This window comes from Mus caroli, unplaced genomic scaffold (assembly GCF_978045245.1).
Source record: "Mus caroli unplaced genomic scaffold, Mus_caroli_1 scaffold_3, whole genome shotgun sequence".
Lineage (NCBI taxonomy): Eukaryota > Metazoa > Chordata > Mammalia > Rodentia > Muridae > Mus > Mus caroli.
The window spans coordinates 66,711,867-66,735,909 of NW_028227258.1; the positions used below are offsets into that span (position 1 = coordinate 66,711,867).

The following is a 24,043-nucleotide window of genomic DNA, read 5'->3' on the forward strand; positions in this document are numbered from 1 at the left end:
TGAGTTCCAGGACAGCCAGCAGGGCTATACAGAGAAACCCTGTCTCGAAAAACCAAAAAAAAAAAAAAAAAAAAAAAAAAAACCCAAAAAACAAAACAAAACAAAACAAAAAAACCAAAAAAAAAATTCAACTAGAAAAATCAGACTAAACTTTGCTAGGATGCATTTATGTATTTCAATTCAAACTGGAAACATATACCAATTCCTTCTCTTTGATGTGGAAAAAACCAGAGGAAGTACGTACATCCTAAGGGAAAGAATTATAAGGTAACAGGAGAGCATTTCAGACAACCAGACAAGAGAAAGTGCTGGAAAAATGGCAGAAGCAGCATAGGATGAGATATAAACTGACAAGAAATAATGAGCACATTAAAAAATAGGGATTTTTTTTTTGCGGGGGGGGGGGGGGGAGGGGAACAGGGTGTCACGTAGCCCAGGCTATCCTCAAATACACTGTGTAGCAGTGACAGACCTTAAGTTAATTTTTCCACTTAAACCTCTCAAGTGCTGAGAATAGGTATGTACCATATTTTACTTCTAAATTTTCTTTTCAAATTTTAGACATGTACATGAATGTTTTGCCTACATGTATACATGTACACCATATGCATACCTGGTGCACACAGAAGTTAGAAGAGAGAACTAGGTCCCCTAGGACTAGAATTAAAAGATGGTTGTGAGTCACCATGTGGGTGGTGAGAATTGAACCTAGGTTTTCTACAAGAGCAGACAGTGTTCTTAACCTTTGAGCATCTTTCTAGTCCCACACAATTGGTTTTAATAGGCTTTTTACAGAATTGACTGCAGGTCTTATGACCTCTATCCCTGAGGGAAAAGAGCACCGAGGAAACTAGAGACAAAATGGCCTCCAGAGTCTGTTGTGTAGTAACTCCAATGCCTGGCTGAACACACTTCAATGGTTCACTACAGCCAGAACTTGGAACATTAATAGGGGCCTGTCTAGGTTTCTCTAGAGTATAAGAGATGCTCAAACTACTCCTTCCTTGATGTCTTTCTGCTAACTTGGCATGCTACACTATACCACTGAGCTACATCCCTAGCCTCTTTTTGAGATAGCATCTTACTAAGTTGCTTAGGCATGGCCTTGAACTTTCACACTCTCTCACTGGCTTCAAAGGCTGGGTATAGGTCTGGGACACCAGGCATGGCTACTAACACTAGAGTTTAGAGAAGCCTATATAAGGCATCCATGTGTTCAGTTTAGATTTCCCAGTTCACCTTGCCTTGTTTCCTAAAGTTCATTTGTTATATCACTGTGCATTCTGTATTTAATTCTAAGTACTGTCACAAGTCTCAGTGGTGTCTTGCACTACTGTCAGCAATGGAAAGGCGCTAGAAGTAAAGTGAAGACCCACTTCTAGAACCCTAGTACAGGCCTTTTCTTACAGTGTAAGCAGGTTTGTGTATATAGCTGAAACTGGTTATGGTTCTGAGGGAGTAGTGGACTTCTGCAGTGACTTTACTGGAAGAGTGTGAATACTTGTATGGGAAGGACATTCGTCTCAAGATGCCTCCGTATGTGAGGTGCTGGCAATTACTACCAAGGCTTACTCAGGAGAGACTTTACCCACAGGCCTACTTCCACGTTGTGACTGAGTATGTGTTTTTGGATAATTTTTGAGAACTTTATTTAGCAAACATTCCCCAAATTATTTAAGCAGAACTATACATTCATTCTTTCTCTCTAGTTCTGTGTATACATAGACACATATTTGTAACACATGTTTACATATTTCCTAAGATACTTCTCCCTTCTAGTTGTATTTTAACTGAAGTTCACAAAGAAAGCTGGAGGACTGTTTCAAAAAACCCATCTCCAATAACCTCGGCAACTGTGGGTGAGAGGTAGTACTCTCTTCCCCTTTTATGAGGCTTTTAAATATAGTTATGCTGATTTTGCCTTATCTCCTGATAACTGCAGTCTTCTGGTTCCACCAAATACTTCCTATAACTACAGTCACCTGATAAGTCGAGTCAGAAATCTGCAGAATCATCACTTCCAATGCCCAAACCTTGGCTGTTTCTCAGCCTCAAAAACATAGCCCAGCAGTAATGCAAATTATTACTGGCAGAGGGAACTGAACCTGATATGGAGAGGCTGGGAATTATACGGCATTCAAACATTGAAAGATAGGGGAGGAACCAGAGGAGTGAAGTGGAGAAATCTGTCTCCATTTGCCTCCACTTGTCACTTTCTGGTAGATCCAATTAAACAAAAAATGGATTTGATCCACAGCAAGCCACACCATGTGAAGTAAAGGACTTCATGGATCTCTATCATAGACTCCTCTCTCTTGGCACCACATCCTGCCAAAGACATAGACACAAGAAACTTAAAAGGACTCTGAGAGCAAGTTAAGCTGCATTAAAGATGCCGCAGAGAAGCGGACACACGTAGGAGCACAGGGAAGAGGGTGTTGTCATCCCCGTTACTTTCCTGTTGCTACAGATAGATGACAGCACCACTCACACAGCAAAGCAGATGGCTGGTCCAGCAGCTGAAGCCCAGACTTCAGAATAAGTCGTCTTCAAGGATATCATCACCAGACATAGAGGCAGCTTCTACCAAGTAGAAACAAGGAAGCAAGATTGCCTTATTCTAACTGGCACTGCTAGTGAGGCTCAGGAGAAAAATGGGTGGTTCTCCTAAGAGCCAAGTGGTTTTCAGTTTTAGATAGGATCCCATGGAGTGTAGGCTGGCCTCAACTTGTCTATGTAGCTGAGTATGACCATGACCCTGTGATACTTCTCCCTCCACTCACCAATGATGGAATTATAGGTCTATGTCCCTCTCCTAAGTGTGTCAGACTCAGCTGGAAACATAATCCAGGGGGTTGTGAATACTAGTTAAGTACTCTATCAACCAAGCCACATTCCCCAATCCCAGAACCAACTTTCAATTTAACCTCTCTAATATGGACAGACTCAGAAAAGGTACTTTTCACAGATGTTGTATGAAATTACCGCTGTTTATACCTGACAAGCTGAGGCAGGACAGGGTATGTGGTATCTCTTCAGGGCTCTTTTTTGTTTCAGTGAGTATGCTTGCAAGAGAATCATCTGTTTCTGTGGCCTTAGGACATGGAAGAAGAGAAAAAGTAGAGTATCTTGACTGGTGGCCTATTATTTTGATCATAGGTATTGGTTAAAGCAGTTTTTGGCTGCTGAGAAAGATGATGCCTTTAATCACATTTTTAATCAGCCTGGAAAATGAAGTAAACCTTGAGATAGATCCCCAGCCCATGTTAAATGACTCACAATCTCCTGTTACTTCACCTTCAGGAGATCCAATGCTTCTAGCCTTCTTGGATACTCACACATCTGGCACACACACACACACACACACACACACACACACACACACACACACGATTAAAATACAGTTAAGGGCTATGGAGATGGCACAGAGGCTAACAGTATTGTTCTTCCAGTTGACCCAGGTTTAGTTCCAGCACCTCCCAACAGCTTACAACTGTGAAGTCTAGTTCCAGGGGATCCAAACCCCTCTTCTGGCTTCCTCAGGCACTACATGCAAGTGGTATAAAGATACACATGTAGGCAACACACACATACATATGAAAAACTCATTAAAATCTTGTAAAACTGATAAAATATTATGGCTACACACTTTCATTGTGCCCCTATGCATTAGACTTTCCTGGAAGATGCACCTTAAATGACAACGACTTACCATGTCCTTCAACATATTTGGGACAGTTCTGTTTTCTTCCATGTCTTCAGGAAGTTCAACTGCATACCCTTTACGAACTAATTCTAGCCCAATATCAAGCTTCTGAAAATGAAAAATGAATGTTTTTTGTAAGGGAGAGCAAATTTGCAACTGAAATATGGTGAGATGGTTAGCAGATATTCCAAAGTAGAAGTGATATCAGGTAAGGGTTTCTGGGACTGAAGATATGGATGATACAGTAAGCAGTGTATGAGCCCCACCCTTACCTTCTCATCACTGGTATCATACAAATAGATCTTTGGCCAAGTTGAGATTCCAGTCTGGACATAGCTAGAAATCTTGGCCACCAGGGGCTTCCAGTCAGCACAGTGAGTGAGTCTGTCAAACTCATCTAGAGCTTCCTCTTCCCACTCTTCACCTGGAAAAAGATCATAGGGGAAGGGGGGGGGCTGAGCCTCAGAGCAGAAAAGAGTATGTCAGTGCTGGTAAGAATAGGAATACAGCCTGGAGAGAAACTGAAACTACATTATTCTTCCCAGAAATATAGTTATGTTCTTCTCTGGTGGGTTTGCATTTGACTGCCAAGCAAGTTTCTGTGCTTTCTAGTGCTGATAAGGAAAAGGCACTAGAGTTTCCAAAACTCAAAAAGCTTGGGAACGTGAGAATTCATTTTATGTGTGGTATGAAAGTTACTCATTTGGAGTTAAAAATCAATAGATGGCATGACTGCTTTACCTGTGGGGGCAACCCGTGCCAGACTGCATTCTATTGCTTGAAATGGGAGGCTTAGAAAGTCACTCCTAAAATCAAAGAAGTTGAAATTAGAATCCCAGATACCATATGTCCCCTTCTAAATTCTCTTGATGAAGTGTGCCAATAGCCGACAACTTTTTTTTTAAAGAATTTATTATTATACATAAGTACACTGAGGGTGACTTCAGACACACAAGAAGAGGGCGTCAGATCTCATTACTGGTGGTTGTGAGCCACCATGTGGTTGCTGGGATTTGAACTCGAGACCTTCAGAAGAGCACTCAGTGCTCTTACCCACTGAGCCATTGCACCCGCCCAATAGCTCACAGCTTTATGGCCGGGAGTAAGACAACAGTTGGGTTCCTAGCAGATTCCATACTGGCTTCTGAACCCACCTGAGAGCCCTGAGATCCTTTAGTGCACAATCTCCATTATCTCCAAAGTCAACAAAGTAGAGGTCCAAGTTTCCATTTTCCAAGGTTCCAAGAACCCGGGCTCGATACCAGGAACCGTTTGTAGATAAAGGTGCTGCTACAATGTCTCCTACATGCACAGTCAAGTCTTCAGGCTATTTGTGGGGATAGGAAGTCGAGGGGGTTATTATGAAGTTGTAGCTAATAAACAGAAGAACAGAGGAAGAGAATATGTTACAGTGAAAAAAAAAAAGCCCCAGACTAGCTTTCTCCCTGTGGCAACTCACCAGACTATTCTCATAGTGCTGGGTCATCTCACTGACAAGCTTATCCAGCTGCAGGCTGCGGGAACCAATGATTTGGATCCAGAAGTGATTAGGGTGTTCAGAAGCAGAAACGTAGACTTCTAGGTACTCATCAGCATGGAAACTGAAGTCAGGACTGGGAACTGAACACAGGGGTAAGGATGGTGACCGTATCAGTACCATCTTTGATTGGAATGGGGAGACTGCATCAGGGAGATGAAAGAGTCAAATACTCAGTGGCTGTTTACCATTTTAGAAATGGTTAGAGACAACTTGGCAATCATACAAAAATGTCCTGAAGAAAGGTACCGAGTTATCGTCTATGCCTTTCTGTAACTAGGTTTATACTATCATTCTCCACGTACTCAAATGAGGCATCAATTAAAGTGAAGCTTAAGCCTCCATCTGTTAAGTCTGGCAGGATCAATAAAAAAGTACACAGGCAGCGATTCTTCTCATTCCAGATTCTATTATTCTACCAGGGATGTATTATGTGAACCTAGGCAAGCCCATTAATATCTTTTAGGGGCTCTGCCCTTTCTTGTTCAAGCTAGCATCTTTGCATAGAAGAGGAAACCGATGGCCATTTCATTCTTCAATGACATCTAGAAACAGTAATGAGACAGGCAACAAAAACTGGGCTGAGAACTTTTATGCAAAAAAGTATGCCTAGATATGAGTGCTTAGCAACAAATGGGAGATCTACACAACCCCAAACCCACCTTCTACCCAGGCTCAGAGAATACCATGAATGAGGGACAGAAAGAATTTAAGGACCAGAGTATAAGAAGTTGTGAAATGTGTCTTTTGGATTTATAAGGTGGTTGCACACATGAAATCACAGAAGCTGTGGTTACCTGCATAAGATCAAGCCAGTTACAATGCTAGCATGGATCAGTGAGGGCTCCTGAGGCCCTATGCCTAGCTGAGGAAATATTGGCAGTTATTGGATGCTGGGGGATGGAGAGTCACTTCTCTCTGGGAATGTGGCCACTCATAGGTTACCCAAGCCCCAGTGGATGGCCCCATACTCATACACATATGGGTAGCACTAATTGGATGTATGGATTATAAAAAAATGAAGCTGGGAGGAAGATACATTGGGGAAGCACAGGGGAATGTTAGATAGCAAGAAATATTGTGTACTCATGAAATTTCTCAAGATAAAGCAAAAATGATTTAAAGTAAGTGTTTAAGAAAAAAAGTATGGTTCAGTTGGTCAAGTACTTGCCATGCAAGCATGAGGACTGTCCCCAGCTCCCACATAAAAATCAGGGTATGGTAGCACATGCTTGTAATCCCAACCTCTGTGCCAGGGAGGCACAGATGGTGGAATTCCTGAGGCTCAGAGGCCAGTCAGTCTAGTCTAATCAGCAAGCCCTAGGTCCTAGTGAAGAGGCTTTGTCTGAAAAAAAAAGAAGGTGAATGGTTTGGGGGAGCAACACGAAAAGCTGGTCTCTAGCCTCCCGTGCACATGTATACATGCACTTGTATGGACACTCATTCCATCCCATCTCTGCATGAATACACATAGGGCACAGCATATACATGCACACATATGCATGTACACATGCACATGCATGAGGGCGCATACACACATACATACACATAAAATATGTGAAAAAAGAGGATATAATAAAATTTAATTATTTGATGTATTACTCAGATCTGTTTCCTTTGTCAACATATTTCTATCTTATTTTTTTTTTGTTAGTTGTACTCAAAATTTATTAATGTTTGGTATTAAGCTAAGTAAAATATTACCAGAAAGGCATTATCTATGATGACAGAGATGAAATCACAAAAACAGAATTTTTAATTGTTTCCTATTTTAAACCAGTTAAATCCAGTACTCCTGTCTTTCATATGGTTAATAGGCTCCTCTTCATTACATACTTTCAAACATGGACGTCTCTGGACTGCTCTGGGCACCAGAATTCTGAAAGCTGTCATCATTAGGTTTCTCCCAGGAACCTTCTTTTGGTCCTACAACAACCATATCACCACCTCCTTTGCGGAGAGGAACTTCCAGGGGTGTAGCTGGTCCCATGCTAGAATTGGTATTTTTCCATAAAGCTGCTTCTCCAGCTCCACCAGGCTCTGTCACTTCCTCTCTTCTCACACTGATTGGCTGCTTTCGTGGGACTCTGGTTTCTGCAGAATGGGCAATTCTCTTCCGAAGTTCTTCATCTTCTGAAACTTTCTCCAGTATCAGATGCTGTGGAAAACAAGAGAGGGTTAGTTCTGTGTTAGTCAGATACTGACAGGATGGCCAGATGGGTCACCCTTATTCTCAGGTATACTTGCCTTAGCTGCTGCCACTTCCTTCTGTGTTCCTGAGATTTTTATAAGTCGTGAGAGTAGTAAGGTTCCCTCTGATTCTTTGTCGCAAGTGATTTTGGCTCCAGAAGCCTTACAAATAGAACGAATTGTCTCACCGCCTCTCCCTACATTAATACAGAAAAACTGTTCTTTCTTCAAGGCCAACAATCACTATAAGGGAAATCACTACTTTCCATGTTACAGAAAGGAGTAGGGTCATAACCAGTTTGATAGAATGTAAGACAGTAAATGAGAATAAGGAGCTACTGAAATAACTACAGGAGAAAAGAGAATATAAGACTCTATTTTAACCATTTTATTTAAACTTATGCTTCAGATAGATTAACTTCAAGTCATTTTCACTTTCTGGCTACAAAGCAACTATACTTTAGATTTTCATCTGTAAGACACATGGCATAGGGTGTTTCAGAATCGTCTCTAATAGCAGCACTAAAGAATGGGCCAGGGAAAAGCATAACAGGTACTCTCTGGACCACTGTCTTCAAAAGTCTAGGGTACTCTGGGCATCTCAGCATCCCTATAAAAGACTATTTTAAAAAATTAAATCTTTATTTTCTGTGTACATGTGTGTGTGTTTGTGTGGACCAGAGTGTACCATAGCACATGTGTGGAGGTCAGAGGGTGACTGGGTTCTTTCCTCCCACCATGTGGGGCCCCAGATGGAACTCAGGTTATCAGGCTTAGGCAGTAGGTGTCTTTATTCACAGAGCCACCTTGCTGACCCATACAAACCTGTTTGAAAGACTCTGATCATACTGCTTCTTGATTTTCTTTCTTTTTTTAAAAAAACAAACAAACAAACAAACAAACAAACAAACAAAAAAAACCAAAAAACCAACACCAGTTCTGAAAAAAAAGTAAAGCTCTGAACTAAGTGTGTCTTTTTTCCTAACTGCTGAAGGGGAGGCCAGGAAACCCTCAGAAAAGACAGGCAAAGGTAAAGAATAAAGCAAACAGCAGAGGAGGCTGTCCAGTGGTACCTATGATTCTGCCCACAGATCTCTGAGGGACTGAGAGTTGCTCAAACACTGGGGTGTTTTCTGTCAGGATCTGATGGATTGCTGCTTTGGCCTTGCACACCTGAACAGGAAACCCACTGATAAGCAGCACTCGCTCATCGCCTACATCCTCTGTGTCCACATCAATCCGAGCGCCTGTCTGTTTCCGCAACTGTAGAGAGAGGAGGCATACACTTGAAAGAACTTCACTTTGGCACTAGCTAAGGACATTCCATTAAACTCCGGGGAGACAGGTGGTGCTGGCCATAAGCCTCAGCTAAATCAAGAGACTACTAATGGCCCTTATTTATTTGTATTTATAATTTAAAATTAGTGACAAAGGCAATCCAGATAGTTAATTTAAAATCATTTCTCTCTGTGATTACATCTGTTTGCTCTCTAATTTTGTTTGGATTAGCAAATAGATATTCATTCATTCTCTCCCTCTCTGTGGAGCCAGCCGCAACCCTCCCAATGCTAGTGACTACCTTACCAATGACCCACACTCCCAGCGAAAAGAGTTTCCTTTCTTGACATTTCAGCTGAACAATGGAAGATGGAAGAATATGTAGGCAGCAATTCATTACTGTCATTTAATGGAAGCTCATTGACTACCTAATAAAAATATTCACGCTATATCAAGTTAAGATTCATCCAATCAAATACCATTTCAAGCTTAGTCATCTACCATCTGAGGAAAGTTCTCTTTTTTTTTTTTTTTTTTTTTTTGGTTTTTCGAGACAGGGTTTCTCTGTGTAGCCCTGGCTGTCCTGGAACTCACTCTGTAGACCAGGCTGGCCTCGAACTCAGAAATCCGCCTGCCTCTGCCTCCCGAGTGCTGGGATTAAAGGCGTGCGCCACCACACCCGGCTGAAAGTTCTCATTTTTAAAAGAAAAACATTGCAGTTATCTTAGTAAGTCCCTGTATTTTTTCTTTTAAAAATATGTGTATCATGGGTGTTTTGGAAAATGTGGTCAGAGGAAGGAAACAAGGAGACAAGAAATAGATTTGATGCCTGGGAAAGCTATTAGCCTGCTCACACACTTACCTGTTTAATATTGGCTCCTTGTCGACCAATGATGAGCTTCACAGCCTCCTGGGGGACTCGCATCTCTATCTCAATGTCATCTTCTCCAACAAATGTCAATCTCTCTTCTGTGCAGACCATAACAGACCAGACTTAAATATGCTAAAGCTACTACTATCCCTCCCCTGAATCAGGCTGTCAGAGACCTAATCTAAGAGACAGACTGTAGCTCTTAACCACAAGGAAAGACATAGCAACTGAATGTGAGTCAGAAGGTCCCAAAAGACCAGAGCTGGGGATGGGTGTATAGCTTAAAGGGAAGGGTACAGTGCATACAGGGAGAAATTTCAATTCCCAGCACTCTACCTGCCCTCTTCCAAAGACCATTTGGCATTTTCTTTGGGATACTATTTCAGATGTTAATAAGGGAAAAGATGATTCTGGAGAGTAAAAGTTGTGAGCTTGTAGGATGTGACTCTAAGACATGACTTCTACGAACAGTGAGGGCTAGGAGTTTTCTGAGGCTTTCATTAGTCTAAAACCTCACTTTATACTAGTCACTTCTTTGAAACCTGTTCTTTAGGTCCAGCTGCTGCCTATCATCTGACAGTTGGAGAGAAGCAGCAGAATGAGTATATATTTAAAAATCACATAGTTGGTTTTGTATGGGAAAGAGTCAGTGACATCATGAGTTCCCTTTATATACTAGCTTTCTAATAACAAAGAAAGAAAGAAAGAAAGAAAGAAAGAAAGAAAGAAAGAAAGAAAGAAAGAACTTTTTTCATATTTCTCACTGGAAACCAATTATATTTTTGACAAATAGTACTGTTGTGGCAAATAAAGTTTTCATTTCAGTTTAACAAAAGGAGATGGAATATTATTGCAAGCACTGCACGCTCACCACATACCTCTGCTTTCCCTATATCGACGATACAGAATGTAGGCAACTGTTGCACTTGCTGGAATTCCCAGGCCCAGGGCTATTTTCTGAATAGTGGACAGGTTTGTCCATGAAGTTCGTTCAGTGGACATTTTCTGCTGTACTCTGACTTAACATCCTGAAACAAACAAATCAAGAAGTAGTATTTTTGCCACTTGTCTACTTGGAAGAGAGAAATGAGAACACACTATATTGGAGAACAAAAACAAACATATAACTCCACTAGGTCAGGCAGTAGTGCTGCATGCCTTTAACTCAGGCACTTGGGAGGCAGAGAGGCAGAGAGGCAGAGAGGCAGAGAGGCAGAGAGGCAGAGAGGCAGAGAGGCAGAGAGGCAGAGAGGCAGAGAGGCAGAGAGGCAGAGGCAGAGGCAGAGAAGATTTCTTGAGTTTGAAGTCAGAATGGTGTACAGAGCTGGTTCCAGGACAGCCAGGGCTACACAGAGAGAAATCCTGTCTCAAAAACAACAAATAGAATAAAAGAACGAAAGGAAGAAAAACACTACTGCCCATTTCAAAAGCCCTAGTTTTAAAAAAAAATCTATTTCATGGGAAATGTCTCAGGGTACTTTAAAAAATGTTAGCTAAGGTACATGAAACAATATGGACAAACATTTCACTTTTTTTCTGAAGAACTATACATTAAATTATTTTTAAATACAAAGAAATAAAAAATTAAAAAAAAACCACATATAGTAGAGAGCAGGATGTCTATCTTTGGGTCAGGGCATTTGTGGTGTTGAGTAGCTGAGAGTAAATTAAAAATGGGTGATGTTGAGAAAGACAAGAAGATTTTTTGTTCAGAAGTGTGCCCAGTGCCACACTGTGGAAAGGGAGGCAAGCATAAGACTGGACCAAACTCCCATGGTCTGTCTGGGTTGCAGGTTAGGCTGCTGGAGTCTCTTACACAGATGCCAACAAAAACAAAGGCATCATCTGGGAAATGATACACTGAATCCCAAAAAATACATCCATGGGTGGAAGAATCTTCACAGGTATTAAGAAGAAGGGAAGGGGGGAGGGTATGGGGGACTTTTAGGATAGCATTTGAAATGTAAATGAAGAAAATACCTAATTAAAAAAATAAAATTAAAAAAAAAGAAGGGAGAAAGGGCAGACCTAATAGCTTATCTTAAAAAGGCCATTAACAAGTCATTCCCATTCCACTGCCTTATTACAAAATAAATGTCTCATGGATTTTAATTTAATTCATTCACCATAACACAGATCATAATTACAGATAGTAACATAACAACATCCCCATCAGACAGCTTACTAATTTAAGTCAAAGTGACTTGTAGTAAACTGGAAGTTACCTTCTTAAAAATAACACTTCCAGATGCATAAATACCTCCACTGCTCTTCCTTTCTCAAAATAGGATTGGACTTAGTTAGTAACGTTCAATGTTCCACAAAGATGGAGGCATCACCTACTGAATGGTTTTATATTTAGAATTCTATAATTGAGCATATGACTATGTTTAAATACTGGGGAAATTCACTATCTCAGAACCGAGGCAAAGATACCTGTATTTCAGTTTGTGTTCATCTTCCTGTTTCAGGCAGTGGCTAAACACCAGGAAGCAAGTGTCTCTGATGCTGATTTAATTAAATTCCCTGTCAAAGGATGCTGCCTTTTAGGACTTGAAAAGCATTGTGTGGTTTATGTACAGCATCAAATAGAATATTTAACAGTGAAAAAACCCACATATAGTTAGATTTCATATTGAACTACTTAAAAATTCTTTATATTTTTGGGCCTTTCCAGAAGCTGTGGTCTGCAAGAGAGCCATTTTATGTCCAGTAAAGGTCTTGGCACTTTTTTTTTTTTTTTGAGGTAGTCTTTGTTTAGCTTCACTGCATCTGTTTTCTATTTCTTTGTTGTCTTCCTCCTCCCTTTATTTCTTCTTCCTTCTCCTTTTCCTCCTCTTCCTTCTAAAAGATTTATTTTTAGTTTGTGTTCATCTGAGAGCCTCCATGTTTGTGCACCACGTGAGTCCAAGTGTCTGTCTGGAAAGGTAACAAGAGGGTGTCTGATCTCTTGGAAGTGGCATTACAGTTGGTTGTAAGCCACCATGGAGGTGCTGGAAACTTAACACTGGTTCTCTGTAAAAGCAACAAGAGCTCTTAACCACTGAGCCATCTCTTTGGCCACCATCTGCCTTTTTTTTTTACTGCACAACCAGCAGTAAAATGGAGCTCTACTAAGCTTCTTCCCCAGAACTTCCCAGGTTAAACCAGATGACCTGTATGAAGCCTTGGTCTCTGCTACAGCAGCAAGGCAGCTACTTCTTACGAAAATCTCTCCTTCATTTCTACACCCCTTTCCTTGGGTTCTTAGCTTGTTTCCCTGTCTAGCAGGGTCTTTCTGAGTGTGGGGCTTGTGTCATTCCGGGCCTTCTGTACACTGCTAATGTTACTGCTCTCTTTAGGCAACTTCATTGACATCTGTAGCTTCAATTGCTACCTACAGCCTAAAAATTCCCACAGTGCCTCACCTGCTCCACTTCAGAGGCACATCAGATCTCATTTAGCTTTCTTACTAGCTTTGCTGTGAGTCTCTGACTCCACTTCACTTTGCTGTCCAACGATTATCTCCCCCACTGCAATTTCTTATCCCACATGTCTAAAGTCTCATAATTGCTTCATAATATCTCAATTTTCTAATGCTTCCTTCTCCATCCCCACCCTTTCATTCTCTTTTCTTTTTAGACCGGGTTTCATGTAGCCAAAGATGGTCTTGAACTCCTTTTAAAAAATATTTTAATTATATGTGTGCATGTATCCAAGGAGGTCATAAACTGTAGGTGGAGTTTCAGGCAGTTTTGAGGTGCCCTGATGTGGGAACCAAACTTGAGTCTTAACTGCTGCACCATCTCTTCAGCCCCACAACATTCTCCTTTCCTTCCTTCCTAAAGATTTACTTTAATACACACACACACACACACACACATATATATACGAGTACACTGTAGCTGTACTGATGGTTGTGAGCCTTCATGTGGTTGATGAGAATTGAGTTTTTAGGACTTCTGCTCGATCCGGTCAACTCCACTCACTCAGTCTCTGCTTGCTCAGGCCCAAAGGTTTATTTGTTATTATACATAAGTACACTGTAGCTGTCTTCAGACACCCCAGAAGAGGACATCAGATCTCATTAGGAGTGGTTGTGAGCCACCATGTGGTTGCTGGGATTTGAACTCAGGATTTTCAGAAGAGCAGTCAGTGCTCTTACCTGCTAAGCCATCTCGCCAGCCCCAACATTCTCCTTTCTTAAAGAAACTCCATTTTGAGTATTATTTCCCCCAACTTCTTTTCCTGCCCCCTTGCTTTTGTTTTCTCTTCTTGAATACCTTTCCACTGCTCATCAAAGTCACCAGCAAGTGTACTGCTAAGTTCAAAGATCAATTTTCAGTTCTATTACCTGACTTTGCTACAGTATCTAGTATAGTTTGTGATATCCTTTTCTTTGTCCTTTTCCCCACTAGGAACTCATAGATGGTAGGCAGTTGTCCTTACAAGCTACCCATCCTCCCTTCTTTCTTTCTCCTCCTTCCTCCCACATGTTGGGTGTATGTTCTACTACTGAGCTATATTCCCAATCTCACTTCTTTGTTGACCCTGGTCTCTCTGTAGCCCAGCTTGGTCCTGAACTTGAGGTACTTTCTGCTTCAGTCTCTCAACTGCTGGGATTACAGGTGTGCAGCATGTTCATGCCTTCTGGTTTTTAAAATGTTTTCAAAGGGTCTGTAGCTGGTCTTTGCTTCTTTGGGAGGTCTTCTTTTTCCCCACCCTTTATTGCCCCATCCTGTTTCACCCCCATCTAGGAAAGAAATAAGGATAGACAGGAAGGGGGGGGGAGAGGAGAGTGGAGAAGAGGGAGGGGTAGGGAGAGGAAGAAGGGAGAGAGATCCCTGAATCTAATTTTTCTAATACCTTTTGTTTCTTTGATTACTAACAAACTGCAACTAGCCCCCTTGAATGACCAATAACTACTAAACCCATCTCTAGGGGTCCTAGCATTTATATACCCTCTGAAATTTTCTCAGAATTCCAAATGTCTCATAATGGTAGAAACTATCTGCAGCTGACAAAACCATGCCTTTGCTAGAGAATGAGACAAATTATAGTCAGCTGCATGGAAGCAGCCCCATATCCTCACATCTGGGATTAAAATGAAAGTATATTCTTATATTTATATGTATTTAAAAAACACCAGAATTCCAGAATTGTGACTACAGGCTCTTGCTAAGTTACCCAAATTGGCCTTAAACTCAAACTCATTCTGTGGCCCAGGGAAGCCTTGAATCTATACTATCACTGCCTCCCAACAGCTGGAATTATGGGCCTATCTATACCACTAGGCCTGCAATAGCCTCTTTTTAAAAACATTTTCTTCATTTGGCTTTCCCAATAGTATAGACTTTTGATTTTTAACCTCATTTTTGGTTGATATATCATAAGTCTTGCTTAGCAGTTCCTTCTCTATCTGTCTTTAAGCCTCCAAATATTGGAGTGTCTCAGGAACCCATCTCTTTTCCCAATTCTGTGTTCTACCCCACTTCCTGGCTGATCTCATCAAGTTTCATTAATGGCTTCAAATCCCATCTATGGTCTCATAACTCCCCAGTTTGTAGATCTACTTAGAAATTTCCTCCTAAACTATGGGTTTGAATCCAGTCACTTTTTCCTCTCTTTCTTTTCTTTCCCTTTTCTTTTTCTTTTTCTTCTCTTCCCCTCCCTTCCTCCCTTCCCTTCCCTTCCCTTCCCTTCCCTCCCCTCCCCTCCCCTCCCCTCCCCTCCCCTCCCCTCCCCTCCCCTCCCCTCCCCTCCCCTCCCCTCCCTTCCTTCCTTCCTTCCTTCCTTCCTTCCTTCCTTCCTTCCTTCCTTCCTTCCTTCCTTCTGCAGTGTCTTGCTAGGTAGTTGGCATAGAACTAGGTAGCTCAGGATGGGTTTGTGATCCTCCTATCCCAGCATCCTAAGTGGATAGGTTTTCTGCCACTACACTCAGCTGTCAGTAACATTTATTCACTCTGACCACATTTTAGTCTTCTGTTCTATAACACTGTATGAGGCTGGGATGTCACTCAGTGGTACTTCCCTCAAATGTTCAAGGCATAGTTCAATTCTCAGCACCATGGTATGTGTAGAATTATATTTATAGTAATACAATTGCTTAACAATATCACCACATTTGCCATCATCCTTTCAGCTTATCCTCAAAGCTAGAAAGCTTCAAGAAATGTTTCCTCTCAAAACATTCCAGTAGTTTTCCATATTGCTATGATTAAAAATTATTTGATAACTTGCAAGATTATTTCTCATCTCTACATAATAATGTAAATCCCTCAAGGGTACACATTTTCTTTCCTTCTTCAGTGCTTAGCATACAATAACCAACCAACATTTTTTGAATGAATACAATTTTTAAAAAATTTTAATGTGCTTAAGTGTAAATTCCTTAATGAAATGAAAGATAGGTTGTGGTCTGATCTTTGTTTGACATCTTCATAGCCTCATATTCTTACTCTGTATTTGCTATGAAAATAGGATCTACTTCCATATATCTCTCTGACACGCACCTGTGTCTTTTTAGCCTCACCAGTGTCCCTATCAAAGTTCTATCCTTTCAAGTCTCATCTTTAATATTACCTCTCTGAAGCCTCAGGGGTTCCTAGTATTGACTGATGTAGGTCACACTACTCCATCTATAGTATTTGTCTGCTATCCTGCTTTCTCTAAGCTACTAGCTTTACTAGTGCAGTTTAAGCACATTAAGCACTGCCATGTGCTAGATACTACTGTGGTACTAGGAACACAAAGATTAAAAAATAAATGTGCTGAGGATCTACTGTCTCAGTCACTTTATATACATTATTCAATATTAATATAACCTTTAAGGTAGGAAATAATAACCTCATTCTTACAAAGGTACACATCTACCTGAAAAGTTTAACCTATCACCTAAAGTTGAGTTGTTATTTGCTCATGAAAAGTCTTAAGTGATTTCAGAAGATTCTTAACTTTCCTTTTACTTAAACTTTCAGGGTAATAGTATATAATCCTTTATTTTGATCCATTTCAATTCAAAAATTAATAACCATCTGGGCGTGGTGGTGCACACCTTTAATCCCAACACTCGGGAGGCAGAGGCAGAGGCAGGTGGATTTCTGGGTTTGAGGCCAGCCTGGTCTACAAAGTGAGTTCCAGGACAACCAGGGCTACACAGAGAAACCCTGTCTGGAAAAACAAAAAACAAAAAATTAATAACCACTTGCAGAAAACATTATAGATGATAAAAATTAAACAATGTCATTCTAGGTATTATGATATAGTAGTACAAAATATAATGTGTCCAGGCAAGGTGACATACTCCTACAATCCTAACACTTGGGAGTCTGAGCCAGAATGACTGCCAGTTGAATATCAGTCAGGGCTACACAGGGAGGCTCCGCCTTAAAACTAAACTCAAACATAGTGTGTGTGCATATTTTGAGACAGGGGTCTCACTATATAGTCTTGGCTGGTCTGGAATTCACTATGTAAACCAGGTTGCCCTAAAACTCAAGAGATCCATATGCCTCTGCCTCCAGGTGCTGGAATTATAGGCATGTATATAAACCACTATACCAGGCCAAAATGTAGTTTTTAATGAAAACTGCTTAAGAATGAGTAAATATAGTTTGTTATAATTTGCATCCAGGTATAAAAATTCAACCCTAAGAAAGAAATTATAGAAGATCTCAGAAGATGGAAAGATCTCCCATGCTCATGGATTGGCAGGATCAACATTGTAAAAATGGCTATCTTGCCAAAAGCAATCTACAGATTCAATGCAATCCCCATCAAAATTCCAAATCAATTCTTCAACGAATTAGAAAGTGCAATCTGCAAATTCATCTGGAATAACAAAAAACCTAGGATAGCAAAAACTCTTCTCAAGGATAAAAGAACCTCTGGTGGAATCACCATGCCGGACCTAAAGCTCTACTACAGAGCAATTGTGATAAAAACTGCATGGTACTGGTATAGTGACAGACAAATAGACCAATGGAATAGAATTGAAGACCCAGAAATGAACCCACACACCTATGGTCACTTGATCTTCGACAAGGGAGCTAAAAACATCCAGTGGAAGAAAGACAGCATTTTCAACAAATGGTGCTGGCACAACTGGTTGTTAACATGTAGAAGAATGCGAATCGATCCATTCCTATCTCCTTGTACTAAGGTCAAGTCTAAGTGGATCAAGGAACTTCACATAAAACCAGAGACACTGAAACTTATAGAGGAGAAAGTGGGGAAAAGCCTTGAAGATATGGGCACAGGGGAAAAATTCCTGAATAGAACAGTAATGGCTTGTGCTGTAAGATCGAGAATTGACAAGTGGGACCTCATGAAACTACAAAGCTTCTGCAAGGCTAAAGACACCATCAATAAGACAAAAAAACCACCAACAGATTGGGAAAGGATCTTCACCTATCCTAAATCAGATAAGGGACTAATATCCAATATATATAAAGAACTCAAGAAGGTGGACTCCAGAAAGTCAAATAACCCCATTAAAAAATGGGGCTCAGAACTGAACAAAGAATTCTCACCTGAGGAATACCGAATGGCAGAGAAGCACCTGAAAAAATGTTCAACATCCTTAATCATCAGGGAAATGCAAATCAAAACAACCCTGAGATTCCACCTCACACCAGTCAGAATGGCTAAGATCAAAAATTCAGGTGACAGCAGATGCTGGCGAGGATGTGGAGAAAGAGGAACACTCCTCCATTGTTGGTGGGATTGCAAGCTTGTACAACCACTCTGGAAATCAGTCTGGCGGTTCCTCAGAAAATTGGACATAGTACTACCGGAGGATCCAGCAATACCTCTCCTGGGCATATATCCAGAAGATGTCCCAACCGGTAAAAAGGACACATGCTCCACTATGTTCATAGCAGCCCTATTTATAATAGCCAGAAGCTGGAAAGAACCCAGATGTCCCTCAACAGAGGAATGGATACAGAAATTATGGTACATTTACACAATGGAGTACTACTCAGCTATTAAAAAGAATGAATTTATGAAATTCCTAGCCAAATGGATGGACCTGGAGGGCATCATCTTGAGTGAAGTAACACAATCACAAAAGAACTCACACAATATGTATTCACTGATAGGTGGATATTAGCCCAAAACTTAGGATACCCAAGATATAAGATACAATTTGATAAACGCATGAAACTCAAGAAGAATGAAGACCAAAGTGTGGACACTGTGCACCTTCTTAGAATTGGGAACAAAACACCCAGGGAAGGAGTTACAGAGACAAAGTTCGTAGCTGGGATGAAAGGATGGACCATTTAGAGACTGCTGTATCCAGGGATCCGTCCCATAATCAGCTTCTAAACGCTGACACCATTGCATACACTAGCAAGATTTTGCTGAAAGGACCCAAATATAGCTGTCTCTTGTGAGACTATGCAGGGGCCTAGCAAACACAGGAGTGGATGTTCACAGTCAGCTATTGGATGTATCACAGGGCTCCCAATGGAGAAGCTAGAGAAAGTACCCAAGGAGCTAAAGGGATCTGCAACCCTATTGTTGGAACAACATGATGTACTAACCAGAACCCTGGAGCTCTTGTCTCTAGCTGCACATGTATCGAAAGATGGCCTAGTCGGCCATCAATGGAAAGAGAGGCCCATTGGACTTGCAAACTTTATATGCCCCAATATAGGGGAATGCCAGGGCCAAAAGAATGGGAATGGGTGGGTAGGGAAGTGGGGGGCGCTATGGGGGACTTTTGGGATAGTATTGGAAATGTAATTGAGGAAAATATGTAATAAAAATATTAAAAAAAAAAGAAAACATAAAAAAAAATAAAATAAAAATTCAACCCAGATAATAATAAAAATACTGGGTTGGGGAAATGCTATAAGCCCAAGGATCAGAGTCTGGATTCCCAGAACCCATGTGATCTCAAGTGGTGGCTATTTTCAATCCTATGCCTCAGAGGCAAAGACTGGATCCCTAGGGTTAACTGGCTAACTAGACTAGACCAGAATTGGTGGTTTTAATGAGGGAACCTGTCTCAATAAATAAAACAGAAATTGAGGAAGACACTTGAGTGTCAACTTTAGGCTTTCACAAGCTCTAGCATCTACACATACATATGCGCCCATGAACATATGAACATGCATATAGGTGTGTGCACATATAAAATTAAAATGTCTTCAACTTCAAAAAATAATTTTTGTTCTAAGTAAGGTTAAAAACATACTCATCAATACAGAACCCACTCTGCAATAAAACTGATATGTGCTCCCCCTAAAAACCTAGATTAAAAAAAAATTAAGAGAGAGAAGAGACTAGTATGGAAATCTCACTGCCAGTAGCAAATACAAACTGGTAAAGAGATTAGAGGTGGATTTTTATTTTTCTACTGGTATTACAATTTGCATCTGGAAGTGTAGCTTAATAGTAGGATCCCAAGCCTGTGTCTTAAGGTCCCAAGCTCCAGCACCCCCACAGCAACCACAGAATCCTGCACAAACATTTGCATCTGGTCTTATAGGGGTCCCCAATTTGATCCCCACACCCACATCAGGTAACTCTAACTCCAGGAGATCTGACACCCTTTTCTGGCCTCCACAGTCATCCACACATATACATAAATAAAAGTAAATTAATCTCAGAGAAAAAGATACTATATATTTATCTCTTGCCAATTTACTCAAATTAATAAATATAGAGTTCCAATATGAACTTAGTTCTGAGAACATAGCAGACAAGAAAAACTTAGCTGTTTTCAAGGAACTTTTTGGATGACAAGGGAGGCGTGCATACCCTAGAGGAAAATCAAAGTATGTCTAGCTCAATGTATTTTCATGTTCTTTTTTTATGCTACATTTGATCTCATAATTCATGTTATATGGTGTAGAATCAATTTTAGAACTGGGCTGGATCTTAAAAGATTCTTTTGTTCCATTCATGTTAAAACTGAGGAAACTGGGGCTTAGAAATATAAAAAGATTTTCCTTAAGATCACATAACTAGTCCACCAGTTTTAGAATATGCAAGGGAAATAACTGTTCTGAAGGTCGGTCATTAGTGTCTCTTTATAGAAGCCCATAGCACTAGTTTTCAGTTTTGAAACTATCAGAATCATAGTTAAGAATATCTGATATTTTTCTGAATCTGCATCCAAATTTCCTAAGTCCTGACTTTCACAGTGTCCCAAACTTACATTCTCAGCACATGTCAGGCTGCTTTTTAATCACATTTGTTTATGTCCATGCAAGTATGTGTCCTGGCATGAATACAGAGGTTGGAGGACATTTGGGAATCAGTTCTCTTGACAACTGTGTGTCAAGACAGAAGTGTGATGGTCAGTGGACAATTCTGTGGAGTTGGCTCTCTCTTAGTCTCAATCGTCATTTTTGATGATTGACTTCATCAAGTTTCCCTTTGTTTCATTAACCATTATTGGCCCCTGTAATTCTTGGTTAATGACTCTGTTATGAGAATAATGAACTGAAAGTAGTAGTAACAGACCAATAGATATCTAGTGCATGTATCAATAATAGAAAAACCAGAGCATGAATTGGTAGTACAAATACTGAAGACCTAGCAATTGATTTATGGTAAGGTAGAGGGCAAAGTCAAGGAGTTAGTTTTAAAGTTTCTGAATGGGACACCTGGTAGATGGTATGCCAGAAAACACTGATTTTTGTGGATGGAGTATATGTCACAGGGTAAATGCCTGTGACGAGGACAGGTTTGCTGGGTGATATCCACTTGAACCAACAGGCAAATCTAACCAGATATTACAAGTACATTTGTGCTAAGTGTGTTACTAAATGATAATATCATAAGGGATAGGCCAGTGAACTCAAATCAGGCAAACCAACCAGGATTTTACTTAAAACACCAATGCGGTCTGAGCCTGGTGTGACAACACATGCATATAACCCCAACAGAGAGGAGGTGGAGACAGAAAGAACTGGAGCCCAAATTCATTCATAACAAGTACAAGGCCACTGTGGGTGACATGAAATCCTGTTTGGGAGTGGTGATGGTGAAGAAGCCAGGTGTCTAATCCCCCAAATACCAGTACCTGAAAGGTGGAGGTAGAAGGAACAGCAGTTTAAGGATGGCACAGGACAAGTTCTTGGCCAGTCTGGGTTGACTACAAGAGATGATGTCTCAAAAACCAACCAATTAGCTGGAGAGATGGCTCAGCAGTTAAGAGCACTGACTGCTCTACCAGAGGTCCTGAGTTCAACTCCCAGCAACCACATGGTGGCTCACAACCATCTGTAATGGGATCTGACGCCCTCTTCTGGTGTGTCTGAAGACAGCACCGATGTACTCACATATATAAAATATATAAACCTTAAAAAAAAAAAAAAAACAAAACCCACCCAACCAATCAACCTACTAACTTTTGAGAAAGGAAGATTGATAGACAATCAATCCAATCTAGAGTGTTCTGGTGCTGGCCTGTACTGCACTTCCACCTCTTCAGAGGCAAGGGCTGGAGGATTTTGAGTTCAAAACCAGTTGACTGTTACAGACTCCGTCACTAAAAGATAACAAAACATCCTGCAGCTACAAACAGCCACTGGACTAAGTTGAGGAAGGTAAAAGGCAGATTAATAAAAGGTCCCTCGTTTCAAAGAGAGCCGGTTTAGGAGTGCAGAGCTGTGGTGAACGTCCTATCAATCCTGGGGCCTAGCTCCCCGGCCCCGAGCCCCTGATCTGAGTCTGGTCATTAGCTCCCAGCACAGCTGCCCCACGCGGTGATCCGCGAGGGCCTCGCTCCTAGCCCCCAAGTGTCCCACGCCTCCCGACCCTCAGTCCCGCGCTTCGGCCTTCCAATTGCCAGGGTCCCTACCGCTCTGCTTCTCCCACACCCCAAACTCCCCTCTCGCGCCCTGCCTTTACCGCTCCTCCAGAGTTGCGCGCTCTGGGCTTCGCCTCGCACCTCACCCGCGCCGCCGCCGCCCCGTCGCTCCCTCAGCGCAGCCGCCTAGCGGGTCGCTTTTCAGCAGCCGCTTGCTCCGCCCCCGCAGTGCATCCTCACCAATCAACGCTCGCTTTGAAGTCTGACCAATCGCGCTCCTCCGCCGCAGCCAATCCTTCTGCGGACTGCCGTGAGCGACGTGGCTGGTGCGCGCTGAAGTCCAATTACCCGGATGAAAGTCCAAGCCCGCCCACGTCCGCAGCCAGTTAGAGCCCGGGGAAGCCGATGCTTTTAATGGAGCTTGCACCTGCTGAGAATTAAACAGCCAATTAGAGGCTTCTGGAGTCCTCGGTCCTCCTCTAAGGAGGTTGTGCTGCCTTAAGCCGCGAGGGACTTTGGCGCTCCGAGGGTGGGGGGGTTGGATCACTCGTGGGTGTCCCGAGTCCTACGGAGTCATTCCACGGCCAGCAGCCTTGGGGGAAGCCACCTCCCGATTGCGGCGCCACTTTTATCTGTTAAGAATTTCTGCCTGGATGGACCCCCACCCCCATCTTAGCCAGGGGACAGGAAATCAACTATGTTAAAGGAGTGAAATGGGGGCGGGCGCTGCACACGCCACGTGGACCGAAAGTCACCGTGGCCACCACCTGGGTAAGGCAGCTATGGGAGGAGCGCCCCAGCAGGGGCCCCCTGCCTTGCCCCGGGCTGTGGACCTGTGGAAGGGGGAGGATTTGGCAGGCAGCGGTTTGCTTGAAAAACTGAATTCCAGCCGCCGCCTGGGTCGTTCCCGAACCGTTAGGAACGGTTGGCCCTGCTACCACCTTCACTTTGAGGCGAGGGCAGAGTCGCTCCCAGTCTCCAGGAGATGTTTTGTGCTGACGCCTGATGAACACTCATTAAACATTTGTTGAGTGAACATAGCATTGTGTCTGGTCATTCAGATGTCTTTGGGTCAATTTCCTATTATTATTATTATTATTATTATTACCACCACTATTACTGTTATATGTTGCTATGTTGTCCAGGCTGTTCTCAAATTCTGTTCCCTTAGGCTCTTGAGTAGCTGGGCTTGCAAACATGCTCGCCTTCTGGTCATCCAAAATATATATTTGGATAAATAATACATGCACTTTCAAGAAGATTCACAAGTAACAAAAGGTTATTGAAGAAAATGTCCCTTCAGAGGCAACCAGTACAACCAGTTTCTTGGGAAATTTTTTACAAGCCATCCCACACTTAAAATACATGTAAATGTATTTTTACACAGCTGGAAACATGCTATAGATATACTTTTATAACTTCCTTTTTAATATATGTTAGTAAGTGTTTCAAAGCAACTACCTTTCTGACTCTTAGTTAAATCTCAAGATATGACAGGGATATAGAAGATGTATTTAACCAGAACTTTTAACATGTTTACTTTTAAACACACTTCACTTTGCACTTTAATTTTTTTTTTTTTTATAGGACACAGTATCTCTATATAGTCCTGGATGGCTTGGAACTCTTTGTGTGGACCAGTTTTGTTTTGTTGTTTTGAGACAGGGTCTCTCTTTGTAGATGAGGCTGGAATCAAACTTACAGAGATGCACC

The 24,043-nt window shown here is 41.6% G+C and overlaps 1 protein-coding gene across 2 annotated transcripts; it reads right to left on the minus strand.

The window, feature by feature from the left end:
- Positions 1-103: 103 nt before the first annotated feature.
- On the minus strand, positions 104-22,553 carry Tdrkh (tudor and KH domain containing). Of its 2 annotated transcripts, XM_029475471.2 has the most exons (14): positions 22,432-22,553; positions 10,461-10,610; positions 9,574-9,680; positions 8,507-8,696; positions 7,491-7,630; positions 7,080-7,401; positions 5,166-5,326; positions 4,861-5,033; positions 4,448-4,512; positions 3,979-4,130; positions 3,713-3,814; positions 2,998-3,094; positions 2,492-2,583; positions 105-2,328 (listed from the first exon to the last, which is right to left on the minus strand). In XM_029475471.2, exons 2-13 carry the CDS (start codon positions 10,582-10,584, stop codon positions 2,534-2,536), a joined length of 1,683 nt encoding a protein of 560 aa, XP_029331331.1. In that variant the 5' UTR covers positions 10,585-10,610; positions 22,432-22,553; the 3' UTR covers positions 105-2,328; positions 2,492-2,533. The 2 variants fall into 2 exon arrangements, with proteins under 2 accessions (XP_021014381.1, XP_029331331.1); XM_021158722.3 differs by having other exon boundaries at positions 104-2,583.
- Positions 22,554-24,043: the final 1,490 nt, after the last annotated feature.

Bases quoted from the DNA above. Each gene is read 5' to 3' on its own strand.
- Tdrkh (XM_021158722.3), bottom strand. From the start codon at position 10,584: ATGTCCACTGAACGAACTTCATGGACAAACCTGTCCACTATTCAGAAA. The intron at 4,513-4,860 runs GTGGGTTCAGAA...CTTTGATTTTAG, and splicing joins AAGGATCTCAGGGCTCTCAG to GAGTGACTTTCTAAGCCTCC. The intron at 4,131-4,447 runs GTAAAGCAGTCA...ATCTTTTTCCAG, and splicing joins GGCACGGGTTGCCCCCACAG to GTGAAGAGTGGGAAGAGGAA.